Source organism: Giraffa tippelskirchi, chromosome 4 (genome assembly GCF_054371585.1).
Source record: "Giraffa tippelskirchi isolate mGirTip1 chromosome 4, T2T-mGirTip1v1.2.pri, whole genome shotgun sequence".
NCBI lineage: Eukaryota > Metazoa > Chordata > Mammalia > Artiodactyla > Giraffidae > Giraffa > Giraffa tippelskirchi.
The window spans coordinates 8,134,993-8,153,977 of NC_137278.1; the positions used below are offsets into that span (position 1 = coordinate 8,134,993).

An 18,985-nucleotide genomic window follows, 5' to 3' on the forward strand; every position below is an offset into this window, starting at 1 on the left:
CCTACAGACCCAAGAGCTCAACAAACCCCAAGCATAAGGAACATCAAAACAAAACCAAAAAATTACAGTCAGGCACATCACAATTATTTCTGAAAACCAGTGATAAAGAGGAAAATCTAAAAAGCACCTTGAGAAAAACACCCATTACTTACAGAAGAACAAAAACAAGAATGACAGGGGATTTCCATCAGAAACTGTTAACCCAGAATTTTATACCTAGAAAAATACCATCCAAAAGGAAGGCAAAATACTTTCCAGACGTATGAAAACTTAAAGACTTTATTGACAGCAGAACTGTATTATAAGAAATGTTAAAGAAGTCCTTCAGATAGAAGGAAAATGATACCAGATGAAGAACGGAATGAAAAGCACTAGAAATGGTAATTGTGTGGGTAGAAAGAAAGATATTTTTCTTATTGTTTAAATCTCTTTCAAATATAAGTGACAATTTAAAGCAAAAATAAAACAATGTATTGGAGAAGGCAATGGCACCCCACTCCAGTGCTCTTGCCTGGGAAACCCCATGGACGGAGGAGCCTGGTGGGCTGCAGCCCATGGGGTCGCTAAGAGTCGGACATGACTGAGCAACTTCACTTTCACTTTTCCCTTTCATGCACTGGGGGAGGAAATGGCAACCCACTCCAGTATTCTTGCCTGGAGAATCCCAGGGACGGTGGAGCCTGGTGGGCTGCCGTCTATGGGGTCGCACAGAGTCGGACACGACTGACGCGACTTAGCATCAGCAGCATTGTGGGTTTATAACATGCATCCTTCGCTTTAGCTGTGTCCAACTATTTGTGACTCTATGGACTATAGCCCACCAGGCTCCTCTGTCCATGGGATTCTCCAGGCAAGAATACTGGAGTGGGTTGCCATGCCCTCCTTCAGGGGATCTTTCAGACCCAGGAATCAAATCCACGTCCCTGTGTCTCCTGCATTGGTAGGCAGGTTCTTTACCACTAGCGTCACCTGGGAAGTCCATAAAAAGATAAGCCATAGAGGCTGCCTGCGTGGTTTATAACATACGAGGAAGTAAAAATGTATGAGAACCACTGCACAAAGGCTGGGAGGAGGGAGGTGGGAGGGGGGTTCAGGATGGGGAACACATGTAAACCCATGGCTGATTCACGTCAATGTATGGCAAAAACCACTATAATATTGTAAAGTAATTAGCCCCCAACTAAAATAAATAAATTTATTAAAAAAAAAAAAAAGGCTGGGAGGAAAGAAATAAAAGCATGAAAAGTGAAAGTGAAGTCGCTCAGTTGTGTCCGACTCTTTGCGACCCCATGGACTGTAGCCCACCAGGCTCCTCCATCCATGGAATTTTCTAGGCAAGAGTACAGGAGTGGGTTGCCATTTCGTTCTCCAGGGGATCTTCCCGACCCAAGGATCGAACCCGGGTCTCACGCATTGCGAGCAGACGCTTTACCATCTGAGCCACCAGGGAATCCCAAGGAAAGAACTGAAAGCATAATGTTTAATATTCTTAAACTAGGACTTCCCTGGTGGTGGTACAGTGGATAAGAATCCTCCTGCCAATGCAGGGGACACAGGTTTGATCCCTGGTCTGGGAAGATTCCACATGCTGAAAGAAAGAAAGATAGCACTAAGTCGTGTTTGATTCTTGTGAACTATGGACTGTAGCCTGCCAGGCTCCTCTGTCCACGGGATTTTCCAAGCAAGAATACTGGAGTGGGTTGCTATCTCCTTCTCTAGGGGATCTTCCTGACCCAGGAATTGAACTCAGGTCTCCAGCATTGCAGGCAGATTCTTTACCAACTGAACTATGTGGGAAGCTCCACATGCTGAGGAGCAACTAAGCCCGTGTGCTGCTGCAACTACTAAGCCTGTGCTCTAGAGCCTGAGAGCCACAGTGACTGAGCCCACACACCACAACTACTGCAGCCCGAGCACCTAGAGCCCGTGCTCCGCAACTAGAGAGTGGCCCCTAGCTTACCACAACTAGAGAAAGCCCGCACCCAGTAACAAAGACCCACCACAGCCAAATAAACAAATAAAATTAAAAAAAGAATCTTAAACTACTTATGAAGTGGTATAATATCAGTTGAGGTAGGCTGTGATAAGTTAAAGATGTATACTATAATTCCAAAAGCTACCACTGAAGAGAGAGACGTGGGGGGTAAAGAGAGACAGAAAGTTATAACCAGTAAGCTAACAAATGAGATCAAATGAAATTATAAATACTCTTTGACCCAAAAGAAGGCAGAAAGAGAAAGGAACACAGAACAGATGGTGCAAATAGAAAACAAACAGTGAGATGGCAGATTTATACTCAACCATATCAGTAACAATGGTTTAAACATCTCAGTGCAAAGGTAGAGATTGTCAGGCTGGACAAAAAAGCAAGATCTAGCTAGATGTTGCCTATAAGAAACATACTTTAAATATAAAGATACACATAGGTTAAAAGTAAAAGAATAGACATAACAATCCTGAATGTTTTAGGACCACATCACAGAGCTTCAAAAGGCAGAAAGTAAAAACCCAACAGAACTGCAAGGAAAAGAGAGATAAACCCACCATTACGGTCAGGTCTTAACCCCCTCGTCTCAGTAAATGGTGGAGCAAGTAGACAGAAAATCAGTGAGGACACAGAAGACGTGAACGACACTACAGCTTCTCTACTGACCTGACCTAACTGGTCTTTATAAAACGCTCCACTGGGTAAGATTAGAAGGCACATTCTTCTCAAGTACACACAGAACACATTCTGGCTCATAAAACAAGACTCATTAAATGAAATATAAGTGGATTCAACCTGTACAAAATGTTTTTTTGACCACAGTGGAATTAAGTTAGAAATCAATGATAGAAAGATACCTGGGAAATATTTAAATACTTAGAAATGAAATTTGTTGTTGTTTAGTCGCTATGTCTGACTCTTTTGTGACCCCCATGGACTGTAGCCCACCAGACTCCTCTGTCTATCGGATTTCCCAGGCAAGAATACTGGAGTGGGTTGCCATTTCCTTCTCCAGGGGATCTTCCTGACCCAGGGATTGAGCCTATGTTTCCTGCATTGGCAGGTGGATTCTTTACCACAGAGCCACCAGGGAAGCAGAAATGAAATATAACTGTAAATAATCTATGTGTCAAAGAAGAAACCAAAGGAGAAATGAAAAAAGTATTTTGAATGGTATGAAACCACAACACAGCAAAACTTGTGGGATGTAGCTAGAGCAGGACTTAGAAGGGAATGCCCACATCCCCAAAAGAGGTCTTAAATCCATGACCTGTTTCTACTTACCAGAAAAGAACAAATTACACCCAAAGTCAGCAGAAGAAAAGAAATAATAACTAGGCAAGGAAGAGACCACGCCTATTTATCCTGAATCTCCTCTGACCAGCACCTAAGACAGCAATCAAGGAAAACATATTCAATTTGCATACTTTGCCAATATTTTGATTTTAAAGCAACCTTTCTAGTACCTTTGATTTCCTTGTGGGTTAATGCAGTACCTCTCTTTCCTTATACGACAGCATCACCAGTATCTGGTCGATCATTAGTTTCTTTTGCAGTCACTATAACACAACTCCACCTCACTTCACTTTCTTGGGGGACCCCAGATACCCAGAGACAGGACTGGAGAGTATAACCCTCCTGCAACTGTAGATTTATAAACATCAACAGAGCCTGGATAAGCTGAGGGTAATCACCTGCAGAAGGAACCCATTCTTCCAAGAATCTAGAAAACAGACTTGGGAATAAAAGTGTGTCTCAGGATCTCCTATACTTTTCAGAGAAAACAACAAATTCTAATGGAATGGATTCCCAATGGGAACCCATTCTAAAGTATCCTGATGAATTGCCCTGGGTATAGAAGCCCCTGGAACATCACACAGAAGGACAATTGGAGGTTCCTGAGGGAACCTTATAACAGGGCAGAGAGCTCTCCCATGACTGACTCCAGGGTAAGGCCCTGTCTGCTGTTTACCAGTTTCACTACCTACAAACCATCTATCTTAGAATTATAATTAGCATTAGGAAGAGATGTAGTCAAAGGGATGACTACTAATACTTTTAACAAAAAAATGAAGCCAGATTTTATTTGACTCAAAGCCAAAATGATTTGATTTAAAAACGAGGACTGCCTTGGCTAATGGGTTATGTGGAGGGTAACACAAACTGAATGGGTCAAATCTGTAAAAAACTGTAAGGTTTTGACCAAAACCAAAACCCACAAACTAAAACACTTAAACCAGATATACAGTATGCCAGAAATTATAGCCTCTGCAGCTACCAAACTTAGGACAAAAATTTTTAGATGCCAACTTAATATGCAGTGGGGTACATATTTTTTTATATGTCCTTTTGAATGGTGCAGGAGCAAAAGACTGTAGTAACAATTTGCTATTTCAAAGGCACCACTGTGGCAGGTGACTATATTTCTCCAAAATGAGTCAACTGGAGAATTAAAATGCTTAGATCGCGGGTGTTGTCCCGTGCCGTCCCATGGCACCATGGCAGGAGGGGTCTTAGGATGTCAGGCAGGACTGTTAAACAGCTTCCTGCCCTGGGCTCAGCCCCCAATTAGATGACGAAGAGGAGCCAGGCACTGGCCCCCTTTGGCACTGAAGATGACAAAACTACAGTAATGAAAAAGGTGAAATCCCCTAATCTATTTCCGTTTTAGGAAGTAAAACCAGAAAATCTAGCTTTGGCCAAAACTCCCTGAAGGGGACTCCTGTGACTGTGGGAAAGAGAAGTGCCCCACAGAGGAAACAGTTTTTTGGATGCTTATTTACTCCTGATGAAAAGCCAGTCTCCACTGAGGTCCCAAGTTCAAGGTCAATGCCTGTGAACAAAGATGTCTTTTTCTTTTCTCTAGAAGAAAGTCAGCGGTGTGCAAAACTAACCTGATTTTAAGTATAGGGTTTTGAGATGTAGAATGTAAAATAAAGAGCTGGAGAAACAAGAGACAGAATAGAAACACAGCACAATTTTTCTTCCTTTTCTGCTCTTATAGGAGCCTGATTCTCCTTTCAGATTACATAGATGTCAAGTATAAAGGGGGAGAGGGGTGGGGTGGTGGTGGTGGGGAGAATATGGTATTGAGGCCGGTCACATAAACACCCTAAGTCACTTAAAGTGATCAGAAATTTCTCAACCAACCCAAATTGACCAGTGGGAGCCGAACCACGGGCACATGTTCAGCTTATTCGTGAAAGCCACACTTTCCTAGTCCTTCTTCGCTCCCACGTGAAATGGCAAGCCAGCAGATTATTAAAGCAACACTAGATGTTTGCAGTTTCTTAAAGCTGATTTCAAGATCGCCCTCTAAAACCGATATCATCTGAATGAGTGTGAACGCACGTGCGTTTGTGCTAAGTCGCTTCAGTTGTGTCCAACTCTTTGCAACCCTTTGGACTCTTTGGAGCCCGTGCAGCTCCTCTGTCCATGGGATTCTCCAGGCAAGAATACTGGAGTGGGTTGCCACGCCCTCCCCTCCGGGGGATCTTCCCGACACAGGGATTAAACCTGCATCTCTTATGTCTCCTGCATTGGTAGGCGGGTTCTTTACCACTAGCACCACCTGGGAAGTCCTGAGTGTGAACGTAGCTGTCACCAGCCTCTTCCTCTGTCCTGGGGGAGGACCTGAGAGAGGAGCTCACACACAGGTGTGAAACCCACCAGATGGACGGCTGCCTTCTTCAGCAAATACACATCAGAGCTGCTCAGGGTGTGAAGGGCAGGTGGAAGACCTCCATGTAAGAATGACTGGTTTATATCAAGTCAGCACTTTAGAAACAATTCAGAAAAGGAAGTTTTTAACTACAGAACCATTTACCAGATCCCATTTTATATTGCTTATATAGGCTTAAAGAAAAGCCTCTAACCAAAAAAAAACCAAAAACAAAAACACCCAAGATGTAAAGGAAGAAAGGAAAAAAGTTAACCATGTCCATAAATGTATCACTAAAGGCTTCTATGGGGATGTAATCTCTCCCACAGAAGAGGTCCTACATGACCGCATAAGGTGTTTCAGTAAGACCTGGGACAAGTTATTTGATGTCTCTGAACTGGATAAACCTCAAAGGCCTTTCCATTTCTAACACCCCAGGGGTTCAAGCTCAATCCAAGGCCATCAACCAGAAGCAACAGGAGGGATGGTAAAAAGGCCAAGTGAGGATGGTGAAGGTGGGTATGGTAGTGGGGTGGATTTAACCAACAGGACTCTTCCTTCAACTGCATCGGACCAAAGACAAGGACCCAACACTCTGTGCTTATTCTAGGTGATCCAAGCCATTCCCTGCTCTTTATTTATTTTACCACTGGCAATTCAAAATTTTTTCTTTTCTTATTTTTCCAAGTTTTCTCACACAACGGGGGTGGCTTTTCCTTGTGTTTGGTAAGAAGACTCCAGCCCAGGAGGAGGGAGGGCTGCAGGAAAGGAGGCAGGAGGCCAGGGGTGGCTGGAATGTGGGAAGTTTCACAGAGCAGAGGCAGGAACAGGGACAGCCATGGAGGCCCCCCCACCCTGAAAGCCCCCCCCCCCACCCCTGAACGTAAGCCATGAGTCACCTTCTTTTCAAGCATCCCGGCCAGGAGTTTAAAGCAGATAAGAAGCACCTTCCGTCCTACTTTTGTTATTCATTTACTTTAAAGGAAGGTGCATCTTTAAGTGAACAGCTTCTTTTTTCAGATGCTGTGTTGAGTCTTCTAGAGTCCAGAACGGACCTAACACTTCCGGCATTGCTTCCTGAACACCACAGGGGGAGGTCTTAAAACACTCAGCTAGTGTCAGGGCACAGATACGTGCCTGTCACAAACTGAAAATAAAGGCTGCAAAGTGTTAAGGGCTACTTAAGTACCACGAGCCATGGAAGGACAGAGGCCGTGTAAGCTGAGCTAACTTGGGCTGAGAACAAATATCCTGGGTGCTGCCACTGACTCTGCCTTCAACCAGCCCGACCTTGGAACCTCAGTCCCACTTCTACAAACTAACGAGGTTGGTGAGACCATCTCCAAAGGTGTTAAGCTCTACTTGAAGCTTCCATATTATCCATGGCTCGTGAAACCACAACAGGCTGACAAGAGAAGTGCTCACCAGGGCCCACGTCCACCCTGGGAAACAGCTGGGCCAAAGGCATCATTGTGTGTCGAGTAACACGACCGCTTTTTGGAAATCTCCTGCCACCAGAGTTTCTTTCTCTCTCTCTTTTTTTCTGTTTTAATCTTCCTAAAGGCTGTAGAGCCCAGGTTTTCCGCAGCCCCATCAGCTGACAGGAGACTGTGCTGCACACCCTTTATTACCGACACACCCTTTACAACCACATCCCCTAGGCTTTCTCCTTCTTTCGCATCCACTTTTCACCTCAGTAACCTAAGAAGAAAATGTTGGTGATTACCCCCAACTCTGGGCAGCTTATTTTCAAAGACTCCTTAGGAAAAGGTCACTTTGGGTTGAATCCTGTCGCAGGTTCTTTATGAACTTCTAATTCAGTCCCACAAGCCCACTGAACTAGGTATTCCTCCCACCAGGATAAGGAGACTGAACCTCCTACTCAGCCTGGAGAGGTCGAGTAATTTGCTCAAGGTCACAGAGCTCACAAGCAGCTGGGATAATACCCGAACCCAGGTTTATACCGCAAAACCTGTGCTGGGTTATTCAAAAGTTTGATTGAGATATAATTTTCATACCAAGGAAATCACCCATTTGAGTGTATAATTCAGTGGCTTTTAGTATATTCAGGGATATTTGCAATCATCATCAGTTTTAGGCCACTTTCATCACCTTACAAAGAACCGTCGCCACCCCACCCCCCAAAAGAAACGCCAGACTTATTATTAGTTATCACCGTCCTAGCTCTCCATTGCCCTCCACTCCCCGGCGCAGCAAACACTAGTCTATTTTCTGTCTCTACTGCTTTCCCTGTTTTGGACTTCTGAGGAAAACCTGTAGTCTTAACTCCGGGGCACACTGCCTCAGAGAAGGGTGCAGGGAAGTGTGGACACGCGAGAAGGGCATGGTGAAAACTACTGAGCGGCAGCAGAGATTACAGGAAGACAGCTGTCTCCGATAAGACAGGGGTTTTCAGATAAGACAGTTGTTTCCAAGGACCCTTAGATACCGTTTTTAGGTCGTTCCTGAAGGTACACCTGGGGCAAATGGGTAATAGATGCAAGGAGACAGACTTCAGTCTGATCTGAGAAAGAACTCAGACGGACCCCAACTCAGTCCACAAAGGAAAGGGCTAGATGGTCCTCTGGAAAGGAGGATGTCACAGGAGGAATGCTGGGTGGGAGGCTGGCTTAGGATGGCCAGTGACCATCCAAGACTAAATTCTTTGGCTCTGCCAAATTCACATTAGTGAAAGAAGAAACGGTTAAAAGTGAAAAGTCAGCTCAGATTTAATGAGACTAGTCCCCTTGGAGTGCAGTTTTATTCACTGAATTCATCCTGCGGCTATGTACTCAGCTGGACTAGAAATGAATACCAGCAAAATATTTGTTTTCCTCATTCCCCTGTGGTTTCTGTGAGGCTTCAACAATTGATGGCTCTTTGAACATCAGAGGAATTCACCCACTAAAGCTCCACGTCAGGCCCACTCTGGTATGTTCTTATTTAATACTTGGTCTAAGGATCAGGGTACCCAGCTCCATCTTTCCAGATATCAACTAATTAAAAACAAATATCTTCTAGCCAAGTTGATGATAATTCCTCCAACCCAGAAACAAATTTTACAATATAACATAATCACTTAAATATGTAAAGTCAATCTAGTCAGCGAATGGCATTTTTCTGTTTCTAATGTGTCATTCTATTATACCAAGTTACGTCTCCACCCTTTCCAGGGAAAAGGGTCTTTGTTCTGTAGACTCTCTTACCTAAGTGTGACTATTTAGGCAAATACCTGCCCCACAAATGCCCAGACACTGAAAAGGTATAGAGTCCAAGAGTAGCGTGTGATCAAGCAATGCCAACTTGACATTATTCTAGGTCAACAGAGATTACTTCCTATATACTGTTCAGGTCAAGGAGAGAATTAGGGGAGGGCAGGTTCTCATGTTTGATAGGATAATCTCTGAATAATCCTGAAACCTATTTTGGGAATAAAAGATGTGGTTCTAAAAGGATGGGGACTTCCCTGGTGATCCAGGGGTTAAGATTCTGCCTTGCAATGCAGGGGATGAGGAGGGTTCGATTCCTGGTCAGGGAACTAAGATCCCACGTGCCAAATAAAGATCCTGTAAGCCAAATAAAAGGATCATTCTTCAAGTTCTCCCCAAAGCCCAGCTTGTGAGGCTCAAACTAGATGGAGCACACGCAAGTCTCTTGAGTCAGCAAACTTGACCATACCATCATCTAGAATCCTCACTTGTATCAAACACCAGCTGGCTGAGGAGAGTCCCTCAAGCCTCAGCTAGAGGAACAACAGCTGACACGTCACCCAGCTTGGGTTCTTTCCCTAACTGGCTGACCGAGTTCCAGCCTATGTTTTAAATTTGTTTTCAGACAGAGATTTTGTTTGGTCACATGAAAATGCCTTAAATAGGCAATGCTATAATTAGCTCTCACTGGAGTCTCATCTCCCAAAGCTGCTACTGTGGTCATCACCTTTTTTCTGTCTTTAATAAACTTTTCCCTTCTTTTGTCTCGGGACAGGCTTCCTGCTCACATGCCCTTTACATAGAAAATTTCTCTGGCTGGCTGTCATCGGTGTCTCTGGCCCACTGCCATTTTAAGTAAATTTTCCTCGACTGTTTCAATTTCTTCTGAAACCAAGGCAGATGCCAAAACCTGCTCGCTCATTTCTAAAGAAAGCTCGATCCAGTGGTGCTAAGCTAGTGGGAGGCTCTGTGTAGTTACAAGGCCTGGGTTCACCAGCCGCCCACTGACAAACCCTCAAGGCTGATTCCTGTGCAAACCCCAGCACCTCAGACTGGTCCTGTGGGTTATATGGAGCAGCTGCCAGAGTCGGATGTTGTGTTTTTCAGTGCTTATTCCCGCGGCAGATAACCCATTTTGAACTGAAGGGCACCCGCCCCCCAATTCTCTCTTGCCTTTGCTACTTCTGCAAAACTGCAGCACTACTTTTTCTGGGTGTAGCTAATACTTATAACTATTGCAGCAGGAAGTGGTAAGGGGGTTCACGAGGCAGGGTGTCTTCCTGCGCCCCAGCTATTCACAAGAAGACAGGTTCTCTCTCTCATACTTAAACCATTTGCTGCAGGACTAGCCTGTGCTCCTCCACAGGTAATAAACGAATAAAATGAATCATTCCCAATCTCGCAAAGCTGTATAATTTCACATTCATCAGCTGAAAGAGTTGATGTAGAAGTAGTCAGAGTCCATACGAAAAGCCATACACTGAAAGGAAACTTACTGCCTGAGTTAGAGATTGTAGAGCCAATGTGACTCCAATGGGCTAGGCTCCTTTTGGTTAATCAAAAAAGTTTCAACACTGGAAAGAAAATGATCACTTTCTTTATTTGCCCTTAAAGTTTACATTTACTACCAAAAAAAAAAAAGATTTGGATCCATGTCAGATGTGCCATGAATCATAAAAACACTGACTCCAGTTGAGGCACAAAGCATAGTGTAAACATTGAATACACTCCTGCAGCCTGATGCCCTCCATGTAATACGGTAGCTAGGTTCACAGAAGCAGAAAGGCTCACCTAGGCCCACACCTCCCTGAGCCCATAAGTCACAGACCCTCTGAGTTCAGCCATCTCATCTTTTCAAGTGATTTATTCATCAGTTATGGATTAGAAAATATTCAGCTCAGTTCTGTGTAACACTCACTTGAAAATAATTTTTAAAAAAAATCTTGCTTCTAAGCCTGTTGGACTTCACCCAATGATTCTATCTTGCACAGTGTTACCCTTTCCCTAGGCTGATCCTAAGTAGATGAAATAGCTTGGATGTTGAGCCAAGATACTCTGGACATGAGTTTAAAACTTTATGTACACCTACCCTAAAAACAAATTGCTTAATTCACTGGTGTTTTACCAAAAACTTTTTTCACACTTAGCTATGAGATTCTCTAATTGTGGTATGGACAAATGGACCAAAGGTACTAACTTACAAGAGAAACAGGTTGCTAGGTAAAGCAGTCTTCCTCCAGGTTATAAACCAGGCTAAGCCACAATAAACAAAATACTTGGAAAAGGGCAGCTACAGCTACAAAGTCAGATAGAAAAATATACCATGAGAGACAGAAGAGGAAGAAACAGCCTCTGCTTGAGGGTTTCATACAGAAAGGACAGCACATCTCTGCCCCTCCTTCCCCCTTGGCCAGGAGGCCACTCCAGGACAAGAGTAACAAAGTCTCCTCCTAGGTGGGCCAGGCTTTCACTTTTAGGAGAAATTTTCCCCTGGATTCTTTCACTCCAATCTGCAAGCTTGTAAGAGATCTTGATCCCATTTTCTGGATAAGCTTGTCAACCAGGATTGAGCCTCACCCAGAATTGTCAGTTCTTACCACCCACATGGCACGATCTGCCTGAAACCCCAGTTCCCATTTTTCCCAACTCCCACGTTTCTGAGAGGAACCCGATCAGGGCCCACCGCTGGCATGGAAACGTGGGGCCACTGGAAGAGGATGGATGAAACCATTAATGATGGGTTAGAGGGGTGCATCAAAGCTTAGTCTTGAGGTCAGAAGGTGACATACAGCAGACTCTGGAGACTTGGCCTTCTACTTTGGGGAAAGCCCCGGTAGGAAGGGGCTTTTCGGCCATCAGAATATCCAAAGGGTACCCACCTGTATCCAGGGAGAGCCTATCCCCGCACACCCCTCCCTAACCCAAGCGCCCACAGAGGCCAAGAAGGAACTCTACTCCCACTAGAGCATAAATGGGGGTGTCTAAGTCTGTCATCCAGGGGGTCTCAGCCAAAGGGCTGCCAGAGAAGCCGGTCGCACAGACCAGACCTGTCACCTGGACCTCCCGGAGGTGCTGGGGCGCGAAGGATGGGGTCCCTTCCCCGCCCGCGCGGAGGGCTGCGCGTTGCCTACCCGGAGCTCGCCCTCAGTGCGGTGTAGTCCCAGGCGCCGAAGTCCCACGGCCAGGTCGTTGACACACAACCCGCCGTCGCGGTTGACGTCGAGAGTCTGGAAGAGGCTCCAGAGGCGCAGCCGGTGGTCCGGGCCCCCGCAGACGGCGCCGCCGCACGGGTCCACGGACGCCGGCGACGAGGCGGACGACGAGGCAGAGGCGGCGGGGTCTGGCGGCGGGGAAGCCACGCAGCGGCACAACACACTGCTCACCATCGGGCGCGAGGCTGGGGCGACGGGCCGGCGGGGAGAGCGCGGACGACACGCCGGAGTCCCCGGTCGACTAGCGCGGGCTCAGCGATGCCGGCAAGCAGGCGGGATGGGCAGCTTCCGGGAGCTCCGCCCCGCGGCGCGCCGCATGGATGGCCGCGCCCCCGGGAGTGACGCCGGCCAATCACAGGCCCGAACGGCCACAGGAGGGGCGGAGCCACCCCGAGGACGGCCCACGCAGCCCTAGACTACCCGGATCAATGGGGAGGGAGGGACAATCCCGGCTCAACCTGGGGCCGATTCAAACGGAGAGAGGCGGGGATTGGCTGAGTCGGGTCGGCTAGAAGAAATCACGCTGCGATAGGCAGGAGTTCTGTGATTGGCAGGCGGAAAGCCCCGTGTCCTACTTCCATTCAGCAACGCTGTTTATCCAGCGGAATCCTCAAGACGCGAGGAGCCGTCGTGTACGGAGAGATCGTCATCTCCAATGGAAAATAGGATTTGCTTGAGGAGCGATTGTGATCTGCGGTTGCCAAGGCAAAATTTGCGCCCTGGGTAGAATAAATAAAAATATTAACTGGTCAACGGCTCAAGGCCGAAAGCACTAGGGATCCTCAAGGAAGCCGGGTTTTGGTAATCTAACTCCCTAAATCACCAATAAAATAGCTGAATTTAATGGCGTAGAAGTCGTAATCATGATGATTGAACGACAGGACGACTTTCCAATGGGGGTGAGTAAAGACTAGGTTGGGTGGAGCGCTCTGTAGCGACAGACACACCTTTAGACCAATGATCAGGCGGGTTCCAGTAAGTAGGCGTGTCCTTTAGCTGAGCGACAGGTCGAAAGAACCAGTGATCGATGTGATATCTGAACCGAGACCAACCGGGAGGGCGGGTCTCCCTAGAGAAGCTCTGGGAGGCGGGAAGAGGGGAAGTGGGCGGATCTCCGCACACCCCGGCGGAAGAGGCAGATTCAGGAAGCCATTACGCAGCTGGCTGGCAGCGGCTGGGCAGGTCGGGGCTGGGCCCTACGCACTTTGCGTAGCGAGGGGGTTTACCAAAGGCCTGGTACTTGGCCTTGGACCAGCCCAGCTTATCCCCTGTAGGGGGGGTGGGTGAGTAGCGAGGCTAAGGAAGACAGAGGGCAATTGAGGCAGTTAGAGGATTATAGTTTCTTTAAAAAGCCGGGTGGGGAGAGGCCATGGCTGTCCCCGCCAAGAAAAGGAAGATGAACTTCTCCGAGCGAGAGGTGGAAATCATTGTGGAGGAGCTGGAACTGAAGAAGCACCTGCTGGTGAACCACTTCAACGCCGGCGTCCCTCTGGCTGCCAAGAGTGCGGCGTGGCACGGCATTCTGAGAAGGGTCAACGCCGTGGCCACCTGCCGCCGGGAGCTGCCCGAGGTCAAGAAGAAATGGTCCGACCTCAAGACCGAGGTCCGTCGCAAAGTTGCCCAGGTCCGGGCGGCCGTGGAGGGTGGCGAGGCCCCGGGGCCCACTGACGAAGACGGAGCTGGTGGGCCTGGGACAAGCGGTGGCAGTGGCGCCGGTGGCCCCGCTGTAGCCCCTGTACTGCTCACCCCCATGCAACAGCGCATCTGCAACCTGCTGGGCGAGGCCACCATTATCAGCTTGCCCAGTACCGCAGAGATCCACCCTGTGGCCCTCGGACCCACGCCCACTGCAGCCGCTGCCACAGTCACCCTGACACAGAGTGAGTGACCTCTCCCACCCAGTCCGGCGTTTCTAAATGGGAAGGGCCAGCAAGAGCTGGGGCAGCCCAGGGAAGGTTGGCTGCCAAGGGTCAAAGGTCAGATGGGAGTCTTGGACGACCAGGAGGCCTTCCAAGGGCTCCCCAGACGGAAGTGATTTTGTTTTCTCTCTGAGACTTCCTCAGCACGCAGTCTGGACTTCTGAGGGGCTGGCTTGCCCTCCACTGTTTTGCCACCATTTGCGTCCGTGACTGAACTGTTTGGTCCTTGAAGACAGAAAAAGTGAAAAGTGAAGTCGCTCAGTAGTGTCCGACTCTTTGCGACCCCATGGACTGTATGTAAGCTACCACGCTCCTCCGTCCATGGGATTTTCCAGGCAAGAGTACTGGAGTGGGTTGCCATTTCCTTCTCCAGAGGATCTTCCCAATCCAGGGATCAAACCCAGGTCTCCCGCATTGTAGGCAGACGCTTTACCGTCTGAGCCACCAGGGAAGTCCTCACAGGACTTATCCCAGAGCCAGGTGCCTAGTAGGCAGTCAGGAGATATTTACTGAATGAATAGGCAGATGGACATTAACTCTGGACAAAGACATTCTGGTTTTCAGTGTGAACATTCATCAGGCACTGCTGAGGAACCTCCTGGTTCCTGGTGTTAATCTACCCCTCCATTCACTCATCAACCATTAGCGCAATTCTGTGCCAAACCCTGGGCTCGGTGCTGGGATTCCCAAGGTGTCTAAGAGATAGGTCGTTTATATTCTAGGAGGACAGATAAGAGGGACACATATATGAATAACTGCACTGTCCAGTCGGGATCACCTAAGGAGTCAGAAGAGAAAGGGGACTTCTGGGGGTGGGGGTGGGACACACAATTGATTTTGGCATTAAAGGGAGGAAAGAACTGATCTTTCCGACATGCATGGAGGCCCAAACAGTTAGCTAGAGTGTCTTCAAAGGCTCTCAAGCTAGGAATGACAATGAAACTACTTGGTTGGACTTTTTAGTTCAGATAAGGTTCGCACCAATGACTGTTAAGTGGTCTTTGTGATGGGCTGGGAACTGAATCGATCAGTGGTTTCTCAATGGGGCTTGGGAGAATTGGGTGTGTGTGTGTGAGAGTGCCATACCCCAGCAGTGTCATATTTCTCAAGGATATGGAGGTGGGAAAGGGGATCAAACAGTGGTCTAAATCAACTGCTGTTCTGTAAGAGGAAGGACCTTTAGGCATTCCATTGACTAAGGTGATCAAGGAGATGGGAGGCACTTATTGGGCACTTTAACTGCTGCCTTCCCAATCCCACCTCCTTTTCTGCTTGGCCATAAAAGACATGGAAGTCAAGAAAGCACTGAAGGAGCCAGGGCCAGTGGGGTTGCAAACCCTTACCCAGGATGCCAGCTGTGTGCTGGTACTTCTGGGAGCATGTGGCCCTGCTTTTATTAGCCAGAAGCAGCCCAGTGGGGTGACTGTGAAGACCTTTGACACTAGTATTGGAGGAGACCTGGGTTTCTTCCTATACCTGCTGAATAAGCTGTGTGACCTTAGGCAAGTCATTCCATGGTGTCTGAGTCTGTCTTATCATCTCTGAAAATGAACGTGACAGTATCTGCCTCTTGGTGTCATTATGAGGGTTCATGAAGCTAAGGAGTGCAAAGGGTTAGGACCGTGCCTAGCACATAGTAGGTGCTGGTCTTAACTATTAGCATCTTTGATTTTGCCAGATCAGGGGCTGACCCTTTGGTTATTAAGTAGATTAAGATTCTAAATCCTTTAGAGTCTAGATTTATACATGTGTACTGAGTCACTTCAGTCGTATCTGACTCGGTGTGACCCATAGACTGTAGCCCACCAGGCTTCTCTGTCCATGGGATTCTCCAGGCAAGAATACTGCAGAGGGTTGCCATGCCTTTCTCCAGGGGATCTTCCTGACCCAGGGATCGAACCCGCGTCTCTTACACCTCCTGCATTGGCGGGCAGGTTCTTTACCACTAATGCCACCCGGGAAGCCCCAGATTTATACATAAAAGGCTATAAAGCCAGGGGAGACTGAATTCTCCAGAATAAGGCTTAATGGCCTCCCCCATACGGCCAGCCTCGCTCTTTCTAGAAAGTGACCTGCCACTGATTTGCTCTTTCTTCCCCACAGTCCCCACAGAGACCACCTATCACACGCTGGAGGAGGGAGTGGTAGAGTACTGCACAGCTGAGGCCCCCCCGCCCCTGCCAGCCGAGGCCCCCATGGAGATGATGGCCCAGCACGCTGACACCTCGGTCAAGCCGCAGGCACTCAAGAGCCGCATAGCCCTCAACTCAGCCAAGCTGATCCAGGAGCAGCGGGTCACCAACCTGCACGTGAAGGAGATCGCCCAGCACCTGGAGCAGCAGAATGACCTGCTACAGATGATCCGTCGCTCCCAGGAAGTGCAGGCCTGCGCCCAGGAGCGCCAGGCTCAGGCCATGGAGGGCACCCAGGCGGCCCTGAGCGTCCTCATCCAGGTCCTCCGGCCCATGATCAAAGATTTCCGCCGCTACCTTCAGAGCAACATGCCCAACCCCGCCACCGCCTCCGACCCTGGACAGATGGCCCAGAACGGGCAGCCAGACAGCATCATCCAATGAGAGCAGGGGTCAGGCCAGCCTTCTGCTGTGAATGGATGACACCGCGGAGGTCTTGTAAGTGGCTTGTGTGGTTGGCCTTAGGCTAGGCCCGGCCACGTGAACGGCTCCCAGTTTGACAGACATTTAGGGGTCCACTGTTTCTGGGAGGTGAAGGAGACTGGGAAGAAGAATTTGTTGGGTTCCTGGGACCCAAAATTCTTGTTACCCACCCCACCCCTTGAGCTGTCCTGCTAAGAACCTGAAGACTGGATGGGCGGGGGTCAGGCGCTGGTGATGGGACCCATGCTGTCATGAGCCTGGCCTTGTGACATGACCCAGACTTGGACTAGGACCACCATAAGGAGGGCTCTTATTGTAGGGGGGAGGGGGGAAGTGCATTTCACAGCTGGGGGAAGGCGCTGAAATACCCGCCCCCCACCCAGGTGCCATCCTTTGGAGTAAAATAACGTCAGTGGTACTGGCAGTAGCACAATAATATCTTCTTCCTCCCTTGGGAGGCAGAGTGACCCGGTGGGCTTGAGGAGGAAACCCCCGCCCTTTTCTCCTTCTCACTGTGTCTCAGTTCTCAGGGGACTCTGGTTAGGGCCGTGCTCTTCCCCTGCTACCCCCACCGCACCCAGGCACACCCTGTTAGTGCCCTGGACTGCCCCTGCAGTATACCCAGGCTGCAGCCGGCCAGGCTCAGGAATGCTGTGTGTGGTGGGGACCAGCCTGACCTCCATCTGGTCTTCCACTGCGTTCCCCGGGCAGCCCTTTGGTGGTCTGTCCTGACAGCTTTTGACTCAGGTTAAGCATCAGGCTTTGGGTGCTGTAAATGTTACTCTTTGCCCCTACTTGCAGTGGCTCTGAGGCCACGGCTTCTTCCAAAAGGCTTTGCTGCGACCCAGTGGTATTTATTGTACAGGAACCTCTCTGGGAAGGCCTCCGGGGCCTCCAAGGGCAGCTCTGGCCATGCCCTTCCTCCTTATCCCTCTACTGATCGCGCAGTTATAAAACTCGGTGCAGAAAACAGCCTCCATCGCATCACTGCCTGGACTGCCTTCTCACAGTTCTCTGCGCCTCGTGTTCTCGTGAGAGCCTCACTGACTGGTTGGGTGAATCCGAAGGCCTGATTGGCCCTGAACATTTGCTGTTGGGAGAACTGAAACTGACCCAAGAAGTGGGGCCTCGGACGTCTGTTCTCAAAGGAAAGCGGACCGACCTCAGAGTGCCGGAGGAGGTGGTATTCCCTATTCTGTCTTGACGCTTGGTCCCATTTGTAAGGGCTTTACCCAGCTGCCATCCGTCTTGTTTCATTTTCAGAATCGCCATCAGTTACTGAGACCCTTGCACCTTCCCCGGTCCTCTCCCAAGTTTGCCATTTTGCTGCCAGGAGGCCTTGGCCACACGTTGACCGCTGGTTACAACTCAAGGCTCCAGATCTCAGCTAAACAAAGAAGGTGCTGCCCTTCTGGTGTACGTCTAGAATCGCCCAGCTCCACTGTGACAGTTACGGGAAGATGCCCCGAGGACGGTTGGGAGGTGACTCTTTTAGCATCATCCTCAGTATGGGGGATGAGGGCAGTGCCAGCTACAGAGCAAAGGAAAACTCTTCTCAGTGACTGGAAAGCAGCAGCCTCCGGCCACCTGGGCGCCGTCCATGGAGCCTGATGGCCCCTGAACTTAGGAAGTTCGGGGAATTTCTGAGGGGTTTGCAGCTTGGTTTGGTTTTTCTCTGGGGTTGGCAATCTGAGCCAATATTGTGTCTGTTCCAATTGGGTATAAAGAGGAAGCTTGGATCACTTCGAGTGACTGGGTCTTTCCAGGTCATAATTTTAAATTAAAGAAATATCACTTTTAAAAAAAAAATACACATGTCTGTGTCTTCATTGGTTATATGTAGAGGAGATAGAGGCTGGCAGAGAGCAGGGGCTCACGTGTCAAATCTGGCCCCCCATGTGCCTTTGTAAATCAGGTTTTACTGGAACACAGCCACATCCCTTCATTTCCTTAATGTCTGGCTGTTTTGCCGCTACAACAGCAGAGTTGAGTGGTTGTGACAGCTATCTGGCCCACAAGCCAAATATATTTACTCTCTGGCTCTTTCCAGAAAAGCCTGCCTGCCCATCTTTGGTTTAGGGCAGTGTCTCAGACTCTGGATGAGAATTACTTGGGAGTGTTTGTTAAATATAACCGATCCCTGGCCCCACGTCAAACCTAGACGAGACTCCTGGAGGGAGAGCTCTAAGAATATGCATTATGAACAAGTTCTTGGGGTATTCTCATCTTTTCTGAAGAACTGTGGCCCATACATTGACTGAAAGAATTCAGTCTATGAATTCCAAATTCAACTGGAATCAAGATAATGTCCCAGGAAGGACTGGTTCTCAGGAGTTTCTGCTGAACAGTTGAGAAGTCCTGCTAAGCAGTAATTCTCACTTG

The 18,985-nt window shown here is 48.5% G+C and overlaps 2 protein-coding genes across 7 annotated transcripts in view; one reads left to right on the forward strand and one right to left on the reverse strand.

Annotated features, from left to right (window-relative positions):
* Positions 1-12,323, reverse strand: part of SLC25A25 (solute carrier family 25 member 25) — a 33,617-nt gene extending 21,294 nt beyond the window's left edge. For both annotated transcript variants that reach the window (XM_081587065.1, XM_081587064.1), the window contains exon 1: positions 11,989-12,323. In XM_081587065.1, coding sequence (XP_081443191.1) covers positions 11,989-12,243 — 255 coding nt within the window. In that variant the 5' untranslated portion in view covers positions 12,244-12,323. The remainder of the gene's footprint in view (positions 1-11,988) is intronic.
* Positions 12,324-13,197: 874 nt separating this feature from the next.
* On the forward strand, positions 13,198-18,412 carry NAIF1 (nuclear apoptosis inducing factor 1). Of its 5 annotated transcripts, none has more exons than XR_014081346.1 (4): positions 13,198-13,949; positions 16,092-16,618; positions 17,469-17,783; positions 17,867-18,412. XR_014081346.1 is itself a non-coding variant. In XM_081587071.1 (2 exons), exons 1-2 carry the CDS (start codon positions 13,439-13,441, stop codon positions 16,562-16,564), a joined length of 984 nt encoding a protein of 327 aa, XP_081443197.1. In that variant the 5' UTR covers positions 13,198-13,438; the 3' UTR covers positions 16,565-18,412. The 5 variants fall into 5 exon arrangements, 1 of the variants encoding a protein (XP_081443197.1); XR_014081347.1 differs by having other exon boundaries at positions 17,614-17,783; XR_014081344.1 differs by having other exon boundaries at positions 17,469-18,412.
* The last annotated feature ends 573 nt before the right edge of the window (positions 18,413-18,985 follow it).

Excerpts from the sequence above, each read along its gene's own strand:
- NAIF1 (XM_081587071.1), top strand. The coding sequence starts at position 13,439 with ATGGCTGTCCCCGCCAAGAAAAGGAAGATGAACTTCTCCGAGCGAGAG. Across the intron at positions 13,950-16,091 it reads CACAGTCACCCTGACACAGA|TCCCCACAGAGACCACCTAT; the intron begins GTGAGTGACCTC and ends TCTTCCCCACAG.